General features: G+C 37.5%; 1 protein-coding gene across 4 annotated transcripts in view; it reads right to left on the bottom strand.

The window, feature by feature from the left end:
- The window catches only part of LOC132110695 (adenosine kinase-like), a 160,210-nt gene that overhangs the window by 57,690 nt on the left and 81,169 nt on the right, over positions 1-21,351 (bottom strand). For all 4 annotated transcript variants that reach the window (XM_059517525.1, XM_059517521.1, XM_059517523.1 and 1 more), the window contains exons 5-6: positions 19,216-19,388; positions 14,921-15,029 (exon numbers count right to left, since the gene is read on the bottom strand). In XM_059517525.1, the coding sequence (XP_059373508.1) occupies positions 14,921-15,029; positions 19,216-19,388 (282 nt within the window). The remainder of the gene's footprint in view (positions 1-14,920; positions 15,030-19,215; positions 19,389-21,351) is intronic.

Here is a 21,351-nt window from a genome sequence, read left to right as displayed (position 1 = left end):
CTGCATGATCAACTGTGTGGCAGAAGATATTTATATTATACACTACTGTTCAAAAGGTTCAGTCAGTCAAATTTTTGTTTTTGGAAGAAATTAAGAGTTTTATTCAACGAGGATGCATTCAATTGATCAAAAGTGACAGCAAAGACTTTTATAATGTTACACATGATTTCTATTTCAAATATATTCTGTTCTTTTGAATATGACCCCTTTCAAAAACACTGAAAGAAATCTTCCCGACCACAACATTTAAAATGGTAGTGCTTATTATGAGCACTTAAAATTTAGCCTTTTGTGACAATTCAGAAATCTGTTGCATTATAATTTAAAACAACTTGTTAATGCGCTGCTAATTAACTGCTAATTGACTGATCTGAGGATTCCACGCTATTTCAAATTCTTTTACTGAAAACACTTGTGTTTTTTGCCTTGAATCAGATCCATTTCAAATGTACAGTGTTATTAAAAATCAAAAAAGTGAAGGAAAAAGAAGAAAAGACTTCTTTCTGAGAAAGATCCCAGGGCAGAAATGCCCCCGCATCACATCCTGATGTGCGCATACCCACCAGCTGCGCTGCTTCAAACTCATATTTAAGCGTATCGCAAAGCCCGCAGTCTTGATCCAGCTCGGTTCTCATTAATGGAACCGTTTGATTATTCATGCACTGGAGTGCTGGAGACTCCAGAGTCAGGCACAGCACCCAAAACTGTGGGGAATTCAGCACTTACCATTAACAGGCCTAATAAAAGCTCCACGCCTGCACGATTGTTATGGGTAATTCTAAGCGCTCATTAGTATTTCTGTGTGAAAAGTAGGAAAAGTGCTAATTTATTAATGCAATTCAATTTCTATAAAATAAATGTGCATAGTCACGGAATTAAACATACCTATGAATACACTGGGGAACAATATGCTTAACTAAGAGAAAATGCCTAGACAAAGCACTTTAATATCATGTAATGTTATTACTAAGATGTGATTTCCATAGCAGCCTGCTGCTCTCATGAATGATGATCTGTTGAATCCCTTAATGGACACGGCTGACATCTGAGATACTGATAGAGTCAAGACTCTGACCGGAGCCGGAATCTTGTTCTTTCAGATTTACTTCCTCATCTCATCCATTTTTGCTCTTCCTGTTTGGTGACTCAGATCTTCCAGCAAACCACAGATGATGAGCCCATCACAGAGTGCTCCATGACGTCACCTTGTTATGTCACTGGCTAATAGCTCTTTAAATAGTTTCTTGTCACTGGCTCCATAAACAGGCACAAGACGGTCTATTATGCTAAGAGGTCATGTTCTAGGATAAATACTTTAGAGGCTGCTATATGGGTGATTCTTCAACTATGAACATTTTGGTCTTTAGAAAATAAACTTTTGAGAAACACTTTTCACTCTCTCACTAGTTTAGTTCATCACTAACTAAATATGTATCATTCCCACCACATCTAATCATGTATTGTGTTCAATAGCATTTTGTGGTGGAAATAAACTGTTAAACATTTTGCCTTTTTAAGGATAATCTCCTATTGTAGCTAGAATTTGAGTACCCTAAATAGACAGTTAAATAACGTTTTTACACTTTTCTGAAAATAAGTTTACCTTGATTTCTCTGTATTTACTCCCTACTACATCACATCTCATACTTGGTAGACAATTATACTCATTTTTTGAAAAATAAACATTTTAAACAATTGTACAGTGTTGTTTTTATTGTGACAAAGTGTGAATATAACTGAACAGTGTTTATGTAAGGTACAAAAAATGCTAGGTATAAATTTTAATTCCAGAAATGTTCAAAATGTAATTTAATAACTGTGCATTACAACTGTGTCAGCCATATTTAAAATATATAAAATTTTCTATGTAATAAATCCCATTTGTATGATGGATTTACAAAGTTGAAGATTAAAAGTCTGGGTTTGGTAGAAGGGTAAAGTCATAAAATCTCTACATACTGGCCATTTGAAAAATAGCAAAAACTAAATGCTGAAGGTAAAACATTCCCAAGACCATGTTAATGTGATAATTTTTTTTGAATGATAAAAAAGCCTCTAGGACATTAAAATAACCAAAGTTGAAGAAAAACCCAAATACAGTCAGATTTAATCCTCTTATTTCATTTTTCTTTTTTTTAAATGTTTGAAAAATGTCAGAAAAGATCAGATGAATGAAGGTCAGACGACCCCTACATGTACTTGATACTCACTGCTCTGCGCTGGCATATCCTACATGTCTTAAACTTGACCACAGCATCCAACCAGGAGGCTTAAGGTGGCTGTTATGGATGGAGCATGTCTTGTTTCTAGGAGGGAGAGTGTGTGTGGGAGTACAGCTGCATTGCTGCTGCCTCTTTCAGCTGGTGCCCTGGAGGCTGTATGATGGGCCTCAGCCAGGTGTGCCAGGTTACAGCCAAAAACACAGCTTAAATTGAACACAATATACAAATAAATCAGAAATCGCTTGTTAACATCATAGTCCAGAGGAAAGTAAACAGAAAAAATTACAACTCAGGGCTAAGACATTTCATGTTTCACCGAGCATGCTTCCAAACATGTATCACAAAAACATTTTATAGGACTATAAAGAAAAAAGACTGTATAAAGTCAAAAATAACAAAAGGTAAAAGGATATTCAGGTGTTCAGTACATGTGCCAACCAAAAGCTAAACATACGCTCACCCAAACCAGTTCACTTCACACCAGCGCTGACTCTCAGAAAGTGAAAAAAAAGGAGAGCTCCGGTGTACCAGAGAACAAAATAACTTACAACCGCTTTTGTTTTTTGGAAAAATCTCAGTGCCTAAATAAGCTAGATGCAAGCGCGTCCACATTGGGGCTCTAGATACACAAGAAAGAAGGGATTTGCGTAAACGTGCACCTCATTAGCTATCAATAATTGCAGATGATGTAAAATGAGCAATCGCTCTGAGAGAAGTGTGAATCCCTTCTTCCCCAAACCCCCGTTCTTGACATCTGCTCTATGCCCAAACATCTGCACAGTGTTACTCTAACTCTTCTCACACACATAGCTGGGATCCGCCAACCCAACCGCCGCTGCTAATAATTGACAAGGTGAATTGCTGCTTTGAAGGAAACTTCATCTCTTCTCTTTGGGGCCCCAAAAGTGCTCATAAATCTTAGGAAAAGACAGTATTAAGCATACCACAGACTGTGCCTTTAGCTGTATAAACACGGGTGAAGTGAAGTTCAGGGCAATATCGTCTCACTCAGGTAGCCCCTAAGTCTCCGATCGACCCAAGAGAAAGGATTCTAAACAAATTGGAGAATCAGATCAATAGAACGAGATGTATTCAAATGTCATTTAGCATTCTCATCTCAGCATGTACTTGATCCAGTATTTAACACACTGTGATATTTTATTGATCTTATCATATCGGCAAACTCCTCCCCTCTACTCGGATCTGTGTAGTAATATGTGTAGTAATATTTGAGTCTCAATGCTCAACGCATTAAAAAACAATCAGCTGCAACTCGGGTGTCTCCGCACTTCATCTACTCGTGGCAATTTCACGGCCACGGCACATAAATGTTTCAGCTGGAGTGTCTGGTAGAGCAGCGATCCCGTGTCTGAAGGGTGGCGTGAAGGAGGGGTTTCTCGGAGCAGTGTAACTAACCCGTAACAAGAGGCCTGGAGACCTCCAGCGGTATCCCCTTATCATCTCTAAATATTAGCCTGACCTCTCAGCCGGTCGCTTCCTCCCCGGGGGCAGGCAGGAAGAGGGGTTTCCATCGGCCGTGGAGAGCACTCCGTCAGATCAAATGTTCATCTAACACGCGAAAACATGAGGCTTTGATCGCTTCGAGTCCTATTCAGCGACAGGAAAGGTTTGTGTTTGAAGAAGGTTTACGACAATGAGCGTAAGAGTGTGTGTACACTTTAGAGGCATCGACTGTGCTTGAGTGCTGTTCCCCTGAGTGTGTGCTTTTACTGGAACTTTTGGAGGGCACTCGCTTTTCTGAAAATGTCCTCACAAATGTAGTGAAACCTGCTGGCCTGACCTGTAAAAGAATGTGTGTAAATATAAATGTGCTCAAGTAAAAAAAAAAAAAGAAAGGTTAACTGGCTTAATTGGAAGAAACCGAAAGAATAGAAAGACAAAATGTTTTGTGATCTGATCATTCAAACCACATTTTGTCATTTCAACAAAAGTTTCTCTACTCATTTAACAACACCTTTCAAAAATTTGGGACCAGTAAGAATTTTATTTTATTTTATTTTATTTTTTTTTATATACATCTCTTATCCTCACAAAAGGCTGCATTTATTTGATACAATAAAAACAGTAATATTGTACAATTTTATTTGACTGTTTTCTATTTATTTTATAAATAAATTCTATTTAAATATATTTTAAAATTAATTTATTTCTGTGATGGCAAAGCTGACTTTTCAGCAGCTTAATATGCTTTAATATGCTGATTTGGTCAAGAAACAGAAATCTTTTACAATAATATAAATGTATTTACTGTCAATATCAATTTAATGCATTTTTGCAGAATAAATGTATTCATTTCTTAAAGTAAATTCTTTAAATGGTACACACGGACACAGTAACTGATGTGTGCAGTGAATAAACGAGACTGAAAACCAATCACAAGTTGTCAAAGGAGATGCCATAGCATCACGTTATAACACACAACCCCATGTGCACTCACGTCAGCTAATGATGCTTCACTTATACTGCAAGCATGTCTCCGCTGGGTAAACAGCCTCCTCTCCCCAACCAGCACAAATGCCTTCCTGATTCGCAGCAAATTAGACACATGGCAAATAATACCTAACTGGCTGCTGCTGTGTTTGCTCTACGCATGCATAAATGAATTGGTAAAAGGGGGAGTGAGGCTAATGGCTAAGATGCAACGTGCGTATAATTTGTACAATTAGGCTCTTATCATCATGTAGGACCTCACCATTACTGACTGCTATTAGACAAAATAATAAAATGGTAAACAGATTATAAGTGCAATATTATTACTAGATGAAATTGATAGATTCATTTAGCAAGGGTTTATGATTAATTTGGTTTCTCCCTTGGTACAGCAGTCTGGGCCACAAAACGCTTCCTCTGTGTTGTCTCATATTTGATGAAGTCTGCATCATGCATTGGGTTATTTTCCTGTTTATTACAGTGAAGCTGCGTTGAAGCGGTTTATATTGTATAAAGTGCTATCTAAATAAAGGTGGCTTGTCTTGACTTGTGAGGATATCAGAAACGTATCCTGCTCCCACATGCATGAGATTCACAGACCACAGAAAAACTAAACAAGCCATTTCACTCACAGTATGACTCATGCATACATGGCAGATCTCTGCAAGAGTGTCCACGGCCAGTAACCTCCAATCATACACCAATTCAAATCAAGATGAAGTGCATTTAAAGATCTACTTAAGGTTTGCAAAGAGTGAATGTAGCCTTGTAAATGAAAAAAAAAAATAATAATAATTTTACATGAAGAAAATGTGAGCACTTACTAGTCAAGTAGTATATATAAGTACAGACCAAAAGTTTGGAAACATTACTATTTTTAATGTTTTTAAAAGAAGTTTCTTCTGCTCATCAAGCCTGCATTTATTTGATCAAAAATACAGAAAAAAATGTAATATTGTGATATATTATTACAATTTAAAATAATTGTTTTTAAATTTATTATACTTTAAATTATCATTTATTTCTGTGATGCAAAGCTGAATTTTTAGGATCATTATCACATGATCCTTTAGAAATCATTCTAATATGATGATTCATTATCAAAGTTGGAAACAGTTCTGCTGCTTAATATTTTTTCAGAACATGTGATACTTTTTTAGGATACTTTGATGAATAAAAAGTAAAAATGCTTTTAAAATATAAATATTTTGTAATAACAATATACACTACTGGTCAGTAATTTGGGGTCAGTAATATTTTTCTTCTTTTTAAATAAAATAAATACTTTTATTCAGCAAGGATGTGTTAAATTGACAAAAAGTGATAGTAAAGAAAATATATTATTAGAATATATATTAGAATTTTTTTTTAATTTTGAATAAATGCAGTTCTTTTTAGCCTTTTATTCATCAAATATATTAGACAGCAGAACTGTTTCCAACACTCATAATAAATCAGAATATTAGAATGATTTCTAAATGATCATGTGATAGACTGGATGTTACATGTGCCACTGAAGGCTGGAGTAATGATGCTGAAAATTCAGCTTTGCATCACAGGAATAAATTATTTTTTAAAAAGTATATTCAAATAGAATACAAACAAACTATTATTTTAAGTTGTAATAATATTTCACAATATTACTGTTTTTTCTGTATTTTTGATCAAATAAATGCAGGCTTGATGAGCAGAAGAAACTTCTTTCAAAAACATTCAAAATAGTAATGTTTCCAAACTTTTGGTCTGTACTGTATATATATACCTATATATATATATATACCTATATATATATACACCTATATATATATTTATTTATTTATATATATATATATATATATATATATATATACACCTATATATATATATATATATATATATATATATATATATATATATATATATACCTATATATATATATATATACCTATATATATATATATATATATATATACCTATATATATACCTATATATATATATATACCTATACCTATACCTATATATATATATATATATATATATATACCTATACCTATATATATATATATATATATATATATATGTATACACCTATATATATATATATATATATACACCTATATATATATATATATATATATATATATATACACATATATATATACACCTATATATATATATATACACATATATATATACACCTATATATATATATACCTATATATATTTTTTTTTATTTATATATATATATATATATATATATATATATATATATATATATATATATATATATATATACTGTATATGTCACTTTCACTTTCAGCAAGATATAGAACTTGATAAATTAAAATTTACCTGCAATGTTTTTTACTACTGATTGTTTTTTTTTTACTTTAATATTAATAAAACAATTATTTAAGAATGAAAAAAATAATGATTGTTATATAATATTACATGGAAACAAAAATAAAAAACAAATTATTGGTTCTGTCATATCATTAATATGTTTGTATGATTCTTGTTTGATGAAAAAAATAATAGACTTTCCAACAAGAAAAAGAGAAAACTATTTAATTAAAAATGATCTGCAATTAATATAATATAATATACTGTAATATAATAATACTTAAAGGCTACATATAACGTTTCCTTTTTAATTTGTTACTATTTTAATACTCATATTTAACTAATTAAATATGTTTATGTACATGTTTATTCTCCAGCATCTCTGTGAGCCTACATACAAGCAGCTTGGAGACAAAATATAATATAATGTAATGCAATAATACTTATGTGAAATGACATGACATGTAGCCAAATGGGCAGCCATTCTTGCTGCGGTGCCTTCCTCAAGGGTCTTGACCATTCACTCCACCCACCTACAGTCCCGGACGGTACCAAGACTGGAACCCGCAACCTTTGGGTTACAAGTTCGAGTCTCTAACCATTAGGCCACAACTACCCCCAGGTGTTTAAATTAAAAATTGGTTGCGCATATACACTTGTTTTTGTGCTAACAAAGAGAAGCATGAAATTTCATTGGTACTAGTATCAACTAGTAAAATAATGCTATTGTGGCAACCCTAGTAAAGCAGCACTAAAAGTGACCAGCCTGCAGTGTTGGGGCGGCTGCCAGTCACATTCTTCCCTTCACTAGCTGGATTTGCATTGTGTGATCTTTCTGGGCGGAGTGGGGTGGGGTGGCGCTACAGTTTGGCAGGCAGCTGACGCCAGATTCAGCTCAAGGTCAGCAGGAGGTCTGCCTGAGTGCGAGCGTGTGTGTGTCTGAGCAAAAGCAGCGATACCTACGTGGGAGGGATGGCATTGCGAGTCACCTCGCTGAAATCATCAGCAGAGCCCTTGTGAACGAGGTGTCATTATGAGTATGAAATACAACCCACCCCCAACCCGGTGCCCAATTTTGTTGCCAGGGAACTCTGATGTCTGATTGGTGAAAAAAGGAAGAGGGAAAAAAACAGAGGGGATGATGGAGAATAAGAGAGAGAGAATAATGCCTCTTCAGGGTGTAGGCTGCCATACTGCTTGCTGTAATGGTCTCTCTCTCTCTCTCCTGCTCTGCTGACAGTATTTTAGACATAGCTCAACCTGCTTTGTGTGCACCATAGCACCATAGCACTTACAGGTCTGAAAGCTCTCACTAGGCAAATGCACAATGTGAAAAGTGAGCTATAGATACTGTTAGAGAGAAAAACAGAGAGAGAATGTGTTTTTTTTTTCCTTCACAGGTGACACTTCCTTTCACAGCTACCTCCACGGCACATCCTCTCTGGACGAAGCATCCACTCAATGGAACTGGCACACGCCTGCAAGTGTCAAGAGCCCCTTTTTTATGTCCCTGGGCTGCTCTAGAACCATCTGCAGCTGGGGGCTCAGAGGCCCGCTGGGCCCCGCTTTTAATTATCTTCATCTCTCTCACACTTCACCACACCCATTGTTTCTATTTTCTCTCTCTCCCATAACGTGACTACTTGCACACCTTTGACTGCTCCTGTCTCTTTAAGAGAACAGTTGCATGTCAGTGCCTTCAGAGACAACGTGTTTACTCAGAGCAGAGAAGACTGACACACTGAGGTTAATGCTTAGGTGTAATACACAATACATTTTCACTTTACATTTATGTATTGTAGGATGGTTTGAAGGTACAGTAAATCCCATTATCATATTCTCTGTTTTCCATGTAATATTTACATTTTAATTTCAGCTTTATTTTGTTTCAAATAATGAAAGTTAACAATAACACACTGGCAGCTATTATACTGTAAATATGAATAATAAAGTTGTTTTACTGATTGCTTATCTGAATAATTATTACTTGAAAATAATAACAAATATATATTATATAATACAAAATATGACATTATATGAAATATGGGTAACACTTTAGTATAGGGTCCAATTCTCACTAATAACTACTTGCTTATTAGCATGTCTATTATTAACATATTGGCTGTTTATTAGTGCTTATAAAGTACATATAATGCATGACATCAATAATCCTACCTAATACCCTAAACTTAACAACTACCTTATAAACTATTAATAAGCAGCAAATAAGGAGTTAATTGAGGCAAAAGTCATAGTTAATGGTTAGTTATTAGTGAGAATTGGACCCTAAAATAAAGTGTGACCGGAATATGATATATGAAAAATTTCAAGGCTCCATACAAATGCTTCCATTTTATTGGTTATTATTTTAATTTAAAAATGACCATAGAGCAGAGGCGATTTACCCTGCTGAGGTTAATGTTCGGGTGTAATACACAACAAAACACTTTCTTCTAATGTTTATGAAAAAAAACAATGGTTTAAAAATATTGTATGCCTGAAAATTAAACACCCGTGAACATTTCCTCACCCAGATATGTTTTTCCAAATCTGTCTGACTTATTTTTGCATGACAAACGAAAGATGATATTTAGCAGAATGTGCATGCTGCTCTTTATATCATACAATGAAAGCCTATAGAGTGACTAGAGGTAGATGTGAAAAACAGCAGCTCAGATACTGTGCTAAATATCTCCCTTCGATATAAAGGCAATAAATTATAACAGATGTTTTTTTTTCTTTTTATGTGGACCACCCTTTTAATAGACATTGACCGTAATTTGACATTCTTACAGAAATCACTACAAAATAAACAATCCATGTCTAAGAGAATGTGCACCATCTCTGAAATCCATCTCCATTTTTGGTGTGTCTTTTGTAGCTCTGTTCCTGTCTTTCTGAACACTCTGCCTCAGGATTCTGATTTCCTAGCAACAGTCTGCCACCAAACATTTGGCACAAGTTCAACACCCCTCCCTCCCTCCTCTTACCTCTCCTTTCTCTTCTCTATTGAAAAATGGCTGTTCTGCCTGTGTGCTGTCCTCTGCCATGCCACGGTGGCAGAAAGGCGCACTGCCCGGCCCAAGCATCTATTAACTATCCTCTTGTCCAATTGCACCCTATGGTAGCGGGTGAGCTGTGAGTTGGCAGCAGGCATCATTAATCAGTGCTTTACCGCACAAACTCCCTCATGCTAATCTGATTTACAGATGAATGAAACTGAGGAAAGAGGGAGGGGAGCAGAAGAAACGGGGGGGAACAACAATCAAGAGTATTGCTGCTAATATTTAAATAGTTTGCAAGACAGCACAGTATTGATATTCCCCAAACACTCTGCTTGGGTTTTATTTTAAACCTCTAACATTAGTGTAGAAGTCTAACTTTTGCAATTCATTGAGCCCGAACTACATTACAAAGTGAATCCAAACATTACTTTGTAGATAATACTATAATTTTATCTCGTTTTAATTATATTTTAACCTAAACAATTTTAACTTATAAAATACACACACACACACACACACACGTACACTCTGATATAAATGTATAGCAAATTAGTGCTTCAAATGATTAATCATGATTAATTGCATCCAATAATAATAAAAAAAAATAAATAAAATACATACCCCTGGTTTCACAGACAGGGCTTAAGACTAGTCCTAGACTAAAATGTAAGTCTGAGCTGTTTCCACTGAAATAAACTTGCACTGACTGATCTTAAAAATATATCAGTGCCTTTTTAGTTTTAAGATGCACATCGGTAATGTTTTTTTTTTAAGCATGTTTATAAAAATTACTTAAATGTCCTAATTGATCTATGGTCTAATCCTGGCTTAGTCTAAGCCCTGTCTGTGAAACCGGGCCATAATGTGTTTGTGCACTATGTATATTTTTATGTATGTATAAATACCGAGTGGCAACCTCCCACTCTCTCTCATGAAGTCAACAAGGAAGTGACTAAAACTGCAATTCATTGACTGGCCACTTGAGGCTGGCTGCAAAAGTGAGTCAATCCCCATGTTAAAATGCCCAACTTTACAGCAGTAAAAAAACATGTTTACAACCTGGTGCAAAAATTTGGTCTATATAGCAAATTTTGCCCTTCATGACAACTGTGAGGGGGTTGAATTTATTTATAACTCATCCGTTTAAATTATATAAAGCCTTAAATTTCTACATAATTAAGGGCGTGGTCACTTGAGTGAGGGGTGGATTGCCGCTGCTGTCACCGCTGTCGAGCTAGGTGGGCGTGGCTTTAGCAACCAGCTCCCGCCTTTTTTGCCCATTTTCGATTGTCCAGGAGTGTCACGCGGTGACGTGCTGCCAAGATGGCGACGTCTCGCTCTGCACACTTTGAACTTCAAAAACGCTCTTCAGGAGTTTACAGGTGACGTCATGGACACTACGTCCATAAAATATTAATATTTATATATAATATAAATTATATTTTTCACACCAAGACTTCATTTTAGCTAAACCTGTACCACTACTATTCTTATGCCTTGCAAGCACTGGTATTTCATTCAGGAAATGCCTATATCTAGCCTCTCAATAGAACACCAAGGTAAATTAAAATCAATCCCTGAGGTTAAAGTGAGCAAGTTGCATGGTTTCATGTTCACACAGGGATGTCTTCCACTCTGAACACAAGGTCAATGGAGATTACCGCTCAAGGAGGCCTCCCTTATCACTGCACTGAAGCATGCCACAGTGCATTAAGTGGAAATGGCGCTGGATGGTCTCCACTCAACCCTCTTTAAAAAACAATCTCAGCAAAATGCACCGTGGAGGACTATCAAGCAGAACTTTGCACTTATGATTCACAATATGTCCTTGTTTACCATTAAATGAGTAAATCTAGCTGGTTACTGAGAGGTGCTTCGGTGGAAAATGGAGCAGTCCTGATTGATGCCATGATACGGTATAATTCTAAGGCCATGACTCCGTAAAGAGCAGATAAGAAATCTGGCAGCGGACTGGGGTCCCATCACAATGTGCTATCCCATAATGTCAAGGGAGCTATGTGAGAATCGGACCAGATTTGAAGCAGTCTAGTGTAAGAGCTCTCTAAGGGGGTGAGCTGAGGATTGACCACCACTGTATTGTGATCTCACAGATGGGCTCACACACTTGCCAATTACATGGCAATTACATATTTGCACAACCACCAATGATAAACCCAGCCGACATATTTGCATTTTAAATGAATTGGGATTTAATTAATCAGTTTTATGCTGAAGACCCAAAATGTGGCTAAATTACAGTGTCAGTTATCCATATACATTTCCTGTTTCCATTCTAATTCACCAACTCTCCATTTGACTGAATTAGAGCTACATTAAAGGGGTCATATGATGTCATTTCAAGGCTTCCTTTCTCTTTGGAGTTACAAGCTCTTGGTGCATAAAGATCCGTAAAATTACAAAGACTAAAGACTCAAATCCAAATAGATATTCTTTATAAAAGTTAAGACTTGTCCACGCCCTCCTAAAATGCTTCTTTAAGCATGCCCACACATGTCTATGTCACGTCTATGTCACGTGTGCCACTGACTCACAGTAAGTTTACATATGTAAAGGATTAGCCACTGATGATTCAAATCCAAGTTTTGAGCAGATCACAAATGGTATTAATGGTATTATGTTTACACAGGTAATAAGACTAAGTCATTATAATCAGTATTTATTTCCCCACTGTGTGAAACAAATGCAAACCTGTTTGTAATGGGTTTTATTGTTTTTGTCTTGTCGTGCCGGCACACGTCACCACAGTATGACAAGTGGCGTGACTTTTACATCACACGCTTGGGGCATTCGTCCAATTACAACACAATGGACAGCTGGCCAAACAAAGCACACCTTGCTTTTCAGACCAATCAGCTTTGTAAGAAACGACACATTTCAGAATAGGGCATAGAGGAGAAACAATAATGTACAGTATGTGCAGTTATTTCATACTTACAAAATAAAAATAAAATTAGAGAAAGAGCGAGAGAGAGAGATAGAGAAAGAGACAGATGTGGCTTGATACATAAGGCCAGACTGGCTGGTGCCACAGCCTATGATGGTTATATGGAAGAGGAAATCGCTTACATAATCCTGTGTCAGTTGAATACAGAGACTCCAAGATAACTGGCAGGACGACAGTGCTCAGTTTATTTGCAACCGGCCTGTTTTCAGTTCCTCAGTTCAAACAATCAGGATCTGACGTTTAGCCAAAACAAGCTCTGGAGTCCCTTCTCTGAAACAAGTTCGTGTAGAACAAAAAGGAATTCCGTAGAGATTTCGACCGTCGAGACCTCGGTCCTGACATGGTTGAGTCGGCTCGCTTAGGGACCATGTCCATCTCTACCTGCTCACCACTCTTAGACCAGAGGCAGAATTCAGGAACTTTCGCTCCACCATTAAGGTGGGAAAAGATCTACTCCTGTAATGAACTTTCTCTGGCTGGATAATCAATTCTCACACTCCTCGACCATCACCGGGCAGCCTCTGGCCAGAAAGAGAGAGAGCGAGAACAAGAAAAATGTGGCTGAAGTGCAGCTTGGCTAAATGCATTAAACATGTCTGTGGAGCGGAGACCTGCAGTGCACCTGGAGAAGCTGAATTCATGACTCAGTTTGGACCTGTGGAGGAAAAACAAGCCTGCCCGCTGGGATGCTCAGCACTCTAATCTCAGCTGAAATTTGAGCCTTGGACAAACTAAGCAAGGCATCCACAACAGAAACTATCATCTCTCCCTAAGGATCGCTGTCAAACAAGCACTACCAAAAAGCCTCTACTGACAAAACAGGGACTAGACTTTCAATAAACACTGGAATGTGCTTGCTTGCGTTCTTTGCCGTCGAGGACAGCCATTCATCCAATAGCACAGCTTGATGTGGATCTCGATGCTCGGTGGAGCGCCTTGTGCGACTGCATGCTTATGCAACAAACATGCTGAAAAGAAGTGATGGCGACAGCAAGCCGATGAAGCGGCAGAGCCATCAGGGCACTTTCCTGTGAATGTTGGCGTATTCAGCCAAGTTTGAAAACACAAAGGCCGTCAACACGCAACAGCTCCTCAATATTCATGTATAGCCTCAAACTTCCCATTCACCAAATGACAGTGTGATGAAAAATGTTTAATCAGGGCCGAAAATGATTTGATTAGAGTGTCACGTTACAATGGCTGCCAAATTGAGCTTCAAAGACTGATTCCTGCCTCGAGGTTAATCACATTCCTACAATACAGGTATTCAACAAATGATGTCCAAGCCTGTGCAGAAGCCAGACTTTCCCTCAATGAATGGAGCTTAAAGCAGGTACAGACCCACACAGAGAGCCATCCCAATCACATTTGCAATGGCTCATTAACAATAAGGTCGGAGTGTAATAGGGGTCGCTCGTTTCACACCAACCTTGATTACCTGTAATTACAAGCAGTGGCTTTTTGCATCTATCTCTTCTCATGGTGTGTACTCAGAATTAACCAGCACAGTTGACTAGTGAAGTGGACAAGCGCTTAGACAAACTTATTTTTTTAAGGGCTTAAGGTACATGCACCGTATATAAAGGCATCAGGTCAGTCGGTGACCTTCAGAGTGAGACATCCCACCCCCTCGTGACCTGTTGATAAAAGCTCTCGACTCTCACAGGTCAAAGAGCACCGACTGTGCTTTACACTCCACCCCTCATCTTGCAGTACCAGTTACGACCTTTCAGGACTTCACAGTTTCAATTGAAAACACACATCCCAAAAAAAATCTCTCATCCATCATCAAGAGGAAAAAGTTGCACCCTCTGCAATCAGATTTTTCTGTGTTTGGCTCAGAGAAGAATAAGCAAACTGCCAAAAACTTGAAAAACTGAATTTTAACACATCACATCATGTGGTGACAAACTGCAAACAAGGCAAAAGCATCAAGAGAGGCAATTCTACTTACAGCGATGTAGTAAACCTGGGCTTTCTCAACAAGTTTCCAGTTCTCCTCCAGATCGAGGTGTTTCTCTTTCTTGTAGCAATTAGCAGCTGCAAGATTTGCAACAAGAGACCTAACAGACAACAAAAACACAAAACTACAGTCACTGTCAGATTATAAAGTGGAGTCAACATTATTATATTTTCCAGCAAAATGTGTATTTAAATATTACATAATGGGGTTACATTATGGAAATATAATTTCCAGATTTCAGAACTGCAAAAAATAAAACCATTTAAATAAAAAATATATTTAACATTTTTAATATTTAAAAAAAAGATTTTTGTTATGTATTGATATTATTTTTATTATTATCATTTATTTTATTTTTTAAGTCTACTGGGGGTGGGATGGGTTCTAAATTTGCACAGTTGATTTTGGTTTTATACAACTGTTCCCAGAAGAAAATTCAACAAACAATTGTTAACAAAAAAAAATATTTTATTTTGTACATGATACAATATTTTATACATTTGAAGAGTAGTGTGTAATAAATAAGTAAATAACATGAGTTCAGTGAAAATGTTGGTGTGCAACTAAAAAAAAAATTCCAGCAAGAAAAAAAAAAAAAAAGAAAAAAAAAAGTTGAATGTAGTTGAATACATGGTTTCACAAATGCATTTGTTTCCAGAAGGCTTTATCTTTAAAATCACCACCATTATATGACCCAAGGGTACTGTCTATTTCTCATAACACCAATGCCAATTTCCTTCTTTTAAATGGCTTTGCATAGAACAAACCACATAAAGCAGTTGAAAAACTGACTTTATCTTCAGGGTGATTGTGTAAATTATATAGCTCCTTCACTGAGTGAAACGTGCTGCTGCTGTAGCTTTGTAAATTGCTGTAGGCGGAATATGATTAACATATGGACTATGGTTTTCTAAACAGCTGCTTAGTGTCAGCTCTACCAGAATTAAATATCAACATACTTTTTTTCTTTATTTCTCTTATTTTTATTTAAGTGCAAATGCCTTACAAGACCTTTCCCATGAATAAATGAACAAACAAATCAATGCAGGAGAACTGCAAACGTCCACCAGGACTGCTGTTTCTCCATTAACCTCCCGGTGGTCCTCGTATCAACAAAAACAACTAATTCCACTTTGAAAAACAACCACTCTCATTATTCACTTGTTACTGAGAGGATGCAGTCCCAACAGGCCAGCCACTACAATGAAGCAGCATTAGCCTTAGAGAAAAAGCACTGCTATGCACAGTCAGGCCACAAATGAGAATCAATAGACCTGCGGCTTTGGAGGAAAACTGAAGAACGTGGAGAATAGATTAACAGGTGCATGCTCGTTAAAACGGGTTCAAGAGAATACAAATGTTAATCATGTAATCAGAAATGTGTACATCTACTGTATATATTATTTCCGCCTTAAAAATTTGATTTGCTGTTGGAGCTGTGTTGTAACAGAGACTCAAGAGACAGAGCAACGGTGCTCAGGCAGGTGATGCAGGTTTAGGAGTCCAGTTTAAGTCCAGCCTGCAACAGGTACAATATGTGTTTATGTTGTGCATCTCTACTATGTGTATCCATCTAATTAAACACCCTTCCCTGACAAAAAAAGCATCTGACTGTAATTTTCACAGAAGAACATGCGAGAGGCTGATCTGACACCCCCCGGCCTGATGTCATGTTCATTAAAATCAAATCCATTAAGGCATAATAAGCATTTCGAATGGCAGAGTCACGCTGATCTGACCAGGCAGATTGTGTCACGATTCTTCTCCACGGCTTACAGTGAGAGGCGGCGCAGAGAGGAAGGGCAGACCTCTCGCTGCAGGCTGTAGACCAATGACCTCTCTCCCTCCCTCCAACAAACGGCTCTGAAATCAGTGGCCTTTTAACACTGTTTCTCGACTGACCTGTCTCACCAGTGGCTGCATACAGGTGCACTGCGTAGCTGGAGGGAGAAAGTATTGAGTAAGATATTGATCAAACTGCTTTCAGGCCTTGAGCTGCAGGTCTGCGAGTCTCTTGTAATGAAAGGGTCTGCTTTGACAAGTGAGGTGCTAATGAGAAGAGTCTCATAAGGCCAAGGCTGACAGCTCTACAAGCCGCTGCTCTTTCAAACAGTCTCTAATGCACAGCCCGCTCACACTAACTCTATGACAGTCTAAACAAAGAGACCAGCCCTCATAAATCTTCTTCTCGAATTTCTATCTTCACTGGTTACATGGGACCTTTTAAACGTATATTACATGACTATAAGTATGTGTACTCCAAAGGGGGTCTATAACACCTGGAGAATGCTAATCGGTAGTATTTGCTTTCATAAACAATCTCTCAACATCAACTCTGTTACAACAAATGCATGAATCCACAATATACTGAACAGGATGATCTGTAGTGTCTCTCATTTGTCAGCTTAGCTCAGAGAGGACACACCTGTGAGTGGTTGTTCATGTACACGCACCCTTACAATAGTTTTGTTAGCAGCTCTGATTAAAAGGCAGTAGCATGGCTGACAACATGCAAAACAAATGCAGATCACCACCTGAACGATCACAGCTGCCTCAGAGGAGCATCTATTATTCAGCTGATGTCACTGACACCGGTGCCCCTGCAGATGTATGCATTTTTTTCATTAAAGGAATAGTCCTGCCAGAAATTACAATTATGTCATAAATTGTGTATATTTTTTTTGTGAACCCAGAATATCTTAGCACAATAAAAAAACATTTACAGTGACCGTGTTTGTCAAGCTCCAAAAAACATTTTCCTGCACTACTACTAAGCAGCACCATTGTGAATCTATAGCACAAAACATACAGTCTGTTTCTAGGACAAATGACTCTTTCAGTTCAATTCAAGTTTATTTGTATAGGGCTTTTTACGATACAAATCATTGCAAAGCAACTTTACAGAAAATTAAGTTTCTTCAATATTTAGTAGTAGCTTATTTGTGGTGACTGTCAGTTTATGTGCATATGACAGGAATTTTAAGAAAAATTAATACAACACTCTTATGAGCCGGTTCTTTCTAGGGAATCAAAATATGATTCAGCCAATTTGGTTACTGAATTAATCTCATTAACAAGACTCAACAAACTGAACTGAAAGATATTCATGGTCATGTCTGACTTAATAATATATATATAAATAAATATAATACAATTCTATAATGATATAAAATGTAAACATATGAATAAATGTACAAATAACCAGGGGTGCACATAAGTTTCTCAGTCTGGTTCTTATGAAGCAACCTGGAGACTTGGTTTGGTGCTCATACTGCACATAATGTGACCCATTAAATATAGCTATAAAAAATTATTATAGTAATTATAACATTATTGCACTTTAGTACTTTTTTTTTTTTATAAAACAAATAAAATAGGAAAGTGTGATAATACTATTATTTTACAGTGCACTATTAAAAATATTTACATGATCGTTTATTTATTTATTTATTTAAATGTAAACCTTAAATCAGCAAACTTTCACTGTGCCGAGTTGCTGTCAAGTATATGCGCCGTCGTGTGAAGTGCAGCAGTGAATGAAATGTCAGTTTTACATTTTGCTGTGAAACCAGCAGCACATAATCTACATTCATACTTTCAGTTTGAATGCAAATCTAAAATGGTGATATTTCTTACAAAGTGCTAAAAGAATCATTAATGAAATTATTAAAGAACATTAAAGATCATTGACAGAAATTCAGTATCATTAAACTCCTTAATTCCCAATCCTAATATCCATGGCGGCAGATTTTTTTTTCTTTCTGATATAGCTTTTTCCTTTAAGATTATCTGGGCAAGCTGCAAAAATGTGTCAGCGGGCCATCAGAAGTTTAAATCTGCTGTTTATTTGAACAAATCCTCACAGTTCTTATGATTACAGATTAGCCAATAAGCTTCCGTGCTTACGATCACATTTTCTTCACAAGCAGAGAAATAGTAAGTGACACTTAAATAAACACATCAATCAGCTCTGTTCAAATGTGTAGGTAGCACTTTATTCGTCCCAAGCGGTTTCACATATCTGCTCAGTCATGGAATCTAGCACCCTTCAGGGCCAAGTCATGCGGTGTATCAAAATACCTCTGTGCTGATCTAACCCTGGCAAATAAATAAATCAAGAGCTTTAGCGGAAAAGAGCAGAACAGCCGGCAAGGGAACAGTGAGTCCCAATGCATAGTGAGGTGGGGTGTGTGAATGTGCGCTGTGTGTGTGTGTGTGTGTGTGTCGGGGGGGTGCTATCCTGAGGAAATGATAAGGGCCCTCCCTAGAGGAAAGGGGTGGCTGACCTGTTGTTGCCAGTGATGCAGGCAGCGCACGTCCCCGTGGGCTCTTCGCTCTGCTCGTAGTAGTGGGCGTCCACGTGGGCCTCCTCTGCCTTCTCCTTAAGGATCTTCCCAAACTTATCCTTCCCAATGCAGCCGAAGAAGGTGGCCACATTGTGCGGTTCCTGGATCATCCACTGAGAGGAAAGACAGATTGAGCGGTGGGGGGGTGGGGGGTGGGCAAAGGAAAGAGAGCAGAGGAAAAGCGATTATTCTTATACGTAAATATAGCTTCCATATCTGGAAGTTAAAAAAAGACTGGAAATCACATATCCAGGATCTAGGAAGTTGTCTATATATTGACAATTCCTGGAAAGGCAAAATGGACCTGTGCGTGCAACTCTGCAAGAGAATAACTAGAGAATGACTAGTGAAAATATTTTTACGACAGACTTGATGTGTGCAGGACACACAACAACATTTATAAGATGTATTGAAGGAGGAGCCCAAACTGCACTCAATTTGCAAGTAATGCTGACATACTGTGGTTATGGTCCGCGATATTGGCACAGATTCTGTGTATTAAACAATTCTTTGTGACTGTATATAGTTCTGAAGTTGGAAAAGACATTTAGCTCCTACTTTAAGTGAACCTTAGTTCCCAGGACATCTACAAGGAGGTAACCTTTGTGCAGTCAAGGGCTTTCAATTGGTTTTAGTATAAATACCCCATCTGGAAGGTTCTATTTGGCAAGTCAATATTATGGCAGGACTTACACCATCAACATTAAGCTACAAACAACTCAACAAAAAAGTAATTAAAAGGCACAAAGCAGAAGATGGATACAAGAAGATTTCCAAGTCATTGGAATATTGGAATGTACATAAAACTACACACATCTAGATCTTTAGTTTATGTGCTAAGAAGCCATATTAGTATCGATTATAAACGAGAATTGTTAGCAATAATGTTAATGTCCATGCAGCTGACAGCTTTATCTGTTGTAGTTTGTTCAAGTTGGACACAAAACAGACACTGCACTTTTACTTTGCACGTCATTTTTGATCGCTCTCATGCTGTCACAACTGGAGCAGCTTTTAGCAGGTGTGCGGTCAATGCTGTTGTTTGGCAGAGATGAGGACTGTTTGAACGTCTTTTTTCCACTAAAAATGTGATGTGCATCATCTCAGTTTATTACATCAACATAGCAAAAGATGTGATCACAAAACAAGCACAAATAAAAGCATTACATGCAAATTTGTAAGTCATAACACGTACATTTCTACAGGTGCCAGTAGTGATCTTTCGCAAATTGATATTTTTGGGCATAAATTTAGGCACAGTCTGGAGTCCTGAAATATATAAATCGTGATAACTCGGAGCAAATGCTCAAATCTCTGTGATCATCCCTGCTGAATCTAAGATTTCCTGAGGTCATTTCCCATGATTCCTGCTGCTGCTGTGTACAGACTCAACACTTACAGACAACAACACTCCCATATGACACACTGACACATTTGACTCACCAGGTGCAGTTACTTAATGGCAAACCTTGGGTGACAAAATTAAAATTTAAATTATGTAAAACACACCTCTAAACGTATACCTGTCAGCATTCAAATTCAAAATTCAAAAAGATACATGCATGCATCTTTGATTGTTTCAGAGACAGCAGAGCTCCAATGGAAGCTGATTAGGAAGGATGGGGTCGGGGCGGTGCTTCTAATAAGCCTCCAAAAACAGCTTGGCACAGCACACACCTTTGTTCCGACTCACATAATCAAAGCAAGCCTAAAACTGCAGTCAATCAAGGAGGTCTGCTGTGAAACACCAGTCTATTCGTCTCCATCTATTGCAATAACCCTCTCCTGCTGACAATTACTTTCAAATGGAGATCTAAATAAAAGATGATATGTCCATTAAGACAAAAAGCTATCTGCAGAGTTGTGGGGAGGTCGGTCTGCGGCAGGCGTAAGGGATATTCATGCTCAGTCACATCCCAATTACCCGCCAGCAGCACTGGCAGGGTGTGAGCAAGCGTGTGTGAGGGAAGCTTCATTACAGAGGGGGATGAAGTGCTGAAATTAAACAGCAGTGTCTCCTGCTGTGTTGAGCCCCTCGGCCTTGAACACACAGCCCGGCTCTGACATAATGTGGCT

Source organism: Carassius carassius, chromosome 30, assembly GCF_963082965.1.
Source record: "Carassius carassius chromosome 30, fCarCar2.1, whole genome shotgun sequence".
NCBI lineage: Eukaryota > Metazoa > Chordata > Actinopteri > Cypriniformes > Cyprinidae > Carassius > Carassius carassius.
The sequence above is the reverse complement of the archived record's forward strand: the minus strand, read 5'-3'. Positions and strand labels throughout refer to the sequence as shown.